Consider the following 1,570-nt stretch of genomic DNA (forward strand, 5'->3'; position numbering starts at 1 on the left):
TGAATAGGGAGGTCAAGTCAATCTTGGAGAAGATGGTGCGGTCTGATAAAAAAGATTGGAGTGTGAAGTTGGAAAATGCTCTATAGGTTTACCGCACCGCATATAAGACGCCGATTGGAATATCCCCATATAGATTAATTTTTGGGAAGCCATGCCACCTACCAATAGAATTTGAACACAAGGCGTTTTTTGCGCTTAAGCAGTGTAACATGGACCTTATGGATGCAGGGGGGCATAGAAGGCTCCAGTTACAAGAGTTGGAGGAATTAAAGAATGAAACCTATGAGAACGCGGCAATTTATAAGGAGAAGAGCAAAATCTTTCACGACCAACAAATTTCAAGGAAATCATTTATAGTGGGGCAAAAAGTCCTCCTGTATCACTCGAGACTTAAACTTTTCCCTGGTAAGTTGCGTTCGTGTTGGATTGGTCCATTTGTTATTTCTAATATTTTTCATTATGGTGCAGTGAAAATCCATAGTTTGAAAACGGAGAAAAAGTTCGTTGTAAATGGTCACCGTCTAAAGCCTTACTATGAGGGGTTCAATAGTGAGCAGGTGGAGGTCATATGTCTTGATGACCCGAATTGTATGGCGTAAATAGCTCCTACTATGTCTAGCCAAAGACATTAAAGAAAGGCGCTGCTTGGGAGGCAACCCAAGAACTCCAATATTAGTTGTTGTCAATTTTTATTACTCTGCGATTTTGCCATGTTATCTGTCTATTATAAGTGTTTCTGTGAGGCTAAACAGAAAACTAGGGGTTCCGAGGTGTGCCCACGTCTTGGAAGGAATGCGCCAGGTGCACTGGGCAACTTGGAGACCATCAGTTCCAAGGCGTGCCCACATCTTGGAAGGGATTCTCTCTTGGACATTATTTAGACGCAATGGTCAGAAGACTGTAGCCTCCAAGGCGTGCCCACGCCTTCCAACCCGTGCGACAACGAAAGTCAAAATTGACCAGGACCTCTCTAACCCTACTTTTCTACTTTTCTCTTTTCTTTGTCTTTTCTAGTCTTGTCAATGTCCGTTGATTCAGCTTCTACTCTTCCATTTCCTTTGTGTTGTCTTGATTCCACTTTCTTTTGTCCCTTTTTTTGTTGCCGTCCACCGCCACCTTCGAAGATCCGCCGCCCGTCGCTGCCCGTTGTCCGCCGCCGCCGCCTCTCCACGGTTGCGCGTCTCTTTCTCCTTCTCCTCCATCGCGCTCTCTCATATCGCCGCACCTCTGCTTGGGCACTGCCACCCGTCGCTGTCCATCAGTTGCCGCCGCCCTACGCCACCTCGCACGGCCGTCTCTCTCTCTTCTCTTTCTCTCTCTCTCTCTCTCTTTCTCTCTCGCGCAGCTCCACCATCCCCAGCTGTGCGCCGACCAAATCTGCCATGCTCCTCAGCGCATACCTGCTAGCACGTGACTAGCCCCAGGCGAGTATCCCTAGCGCACGCGACCAGCAACAGGCAAGCATCCCTAGCGCGCCAGCCAGCGCGCACTGCGCGCCCAACAGCAGGGCGCGACCTGTGTGCGCTCAACCGCGCCCGCCGTGCGGTCTCCTCTCGCACGTGCCTCCCTC

At 49.6% G+C, this 1,570-nt stretch overlaps 1 protein-coding gene across 1 annotated transcript; it reads left to right on the top strand.

Annotated features, from left to right (window-relative positions):
* Positions 1–209: 209 nt before the first annotated feature.
* Positions 210–881, top strand: LOC113766599. The gene is made up of 3 exons (XM_027310775.1): positions 210–405; positions 469–563; positions 753–881. Exons 1-3 carry the CDS (start codon positions 210–212, stop codon positions 879–881), a joined length of 420 nt encoding a protein of 139 aa, XP_027166576.1.
* Positions 882–1,570: the final 689 nt, after the last annotated feature.

The sequence above is a fragment of the Coffea eugenioides genome, chromosome 3, assembly GCF_003713205.1.
Source record: "Coffea eugenioides isolate CCC68of chromosome 3, Ceug_1.0, whole genome shotgun sequence".
Taxonomy (NCBI): domain Eukaryota; kingdom Viridiplantae; phylum Streptophyta; class Magnoliopsida; order Gentianales; family Rubiaceae; genus Coffea; species Coffea eugenioides.

Excerpts from the sequence above, each read along its gene's own strand:
- LOC113766599 (XM_027310775.1), top strand. The coding sequence starts at position 210 with ATGGACCTTATGGATGCAGGGGGGCATAGAAGGCTCCAGTTACAAGAG. Across the intron at positions 406-468 it reads GAGACTTAAACTTTTCCCTG|TGAAAATCCATAGTTTGAAA; the intron begins GTAAGTTGCGTT and ends ATTATGGTGCAG. Across the intron at positions 564-752 it reads TCAATAGTGAGCAGGTGGAG|AAAACTAGGGGTTCCGAGGT; the intron begins GTCATATGTCTT and ends GAGGCTAAACAG.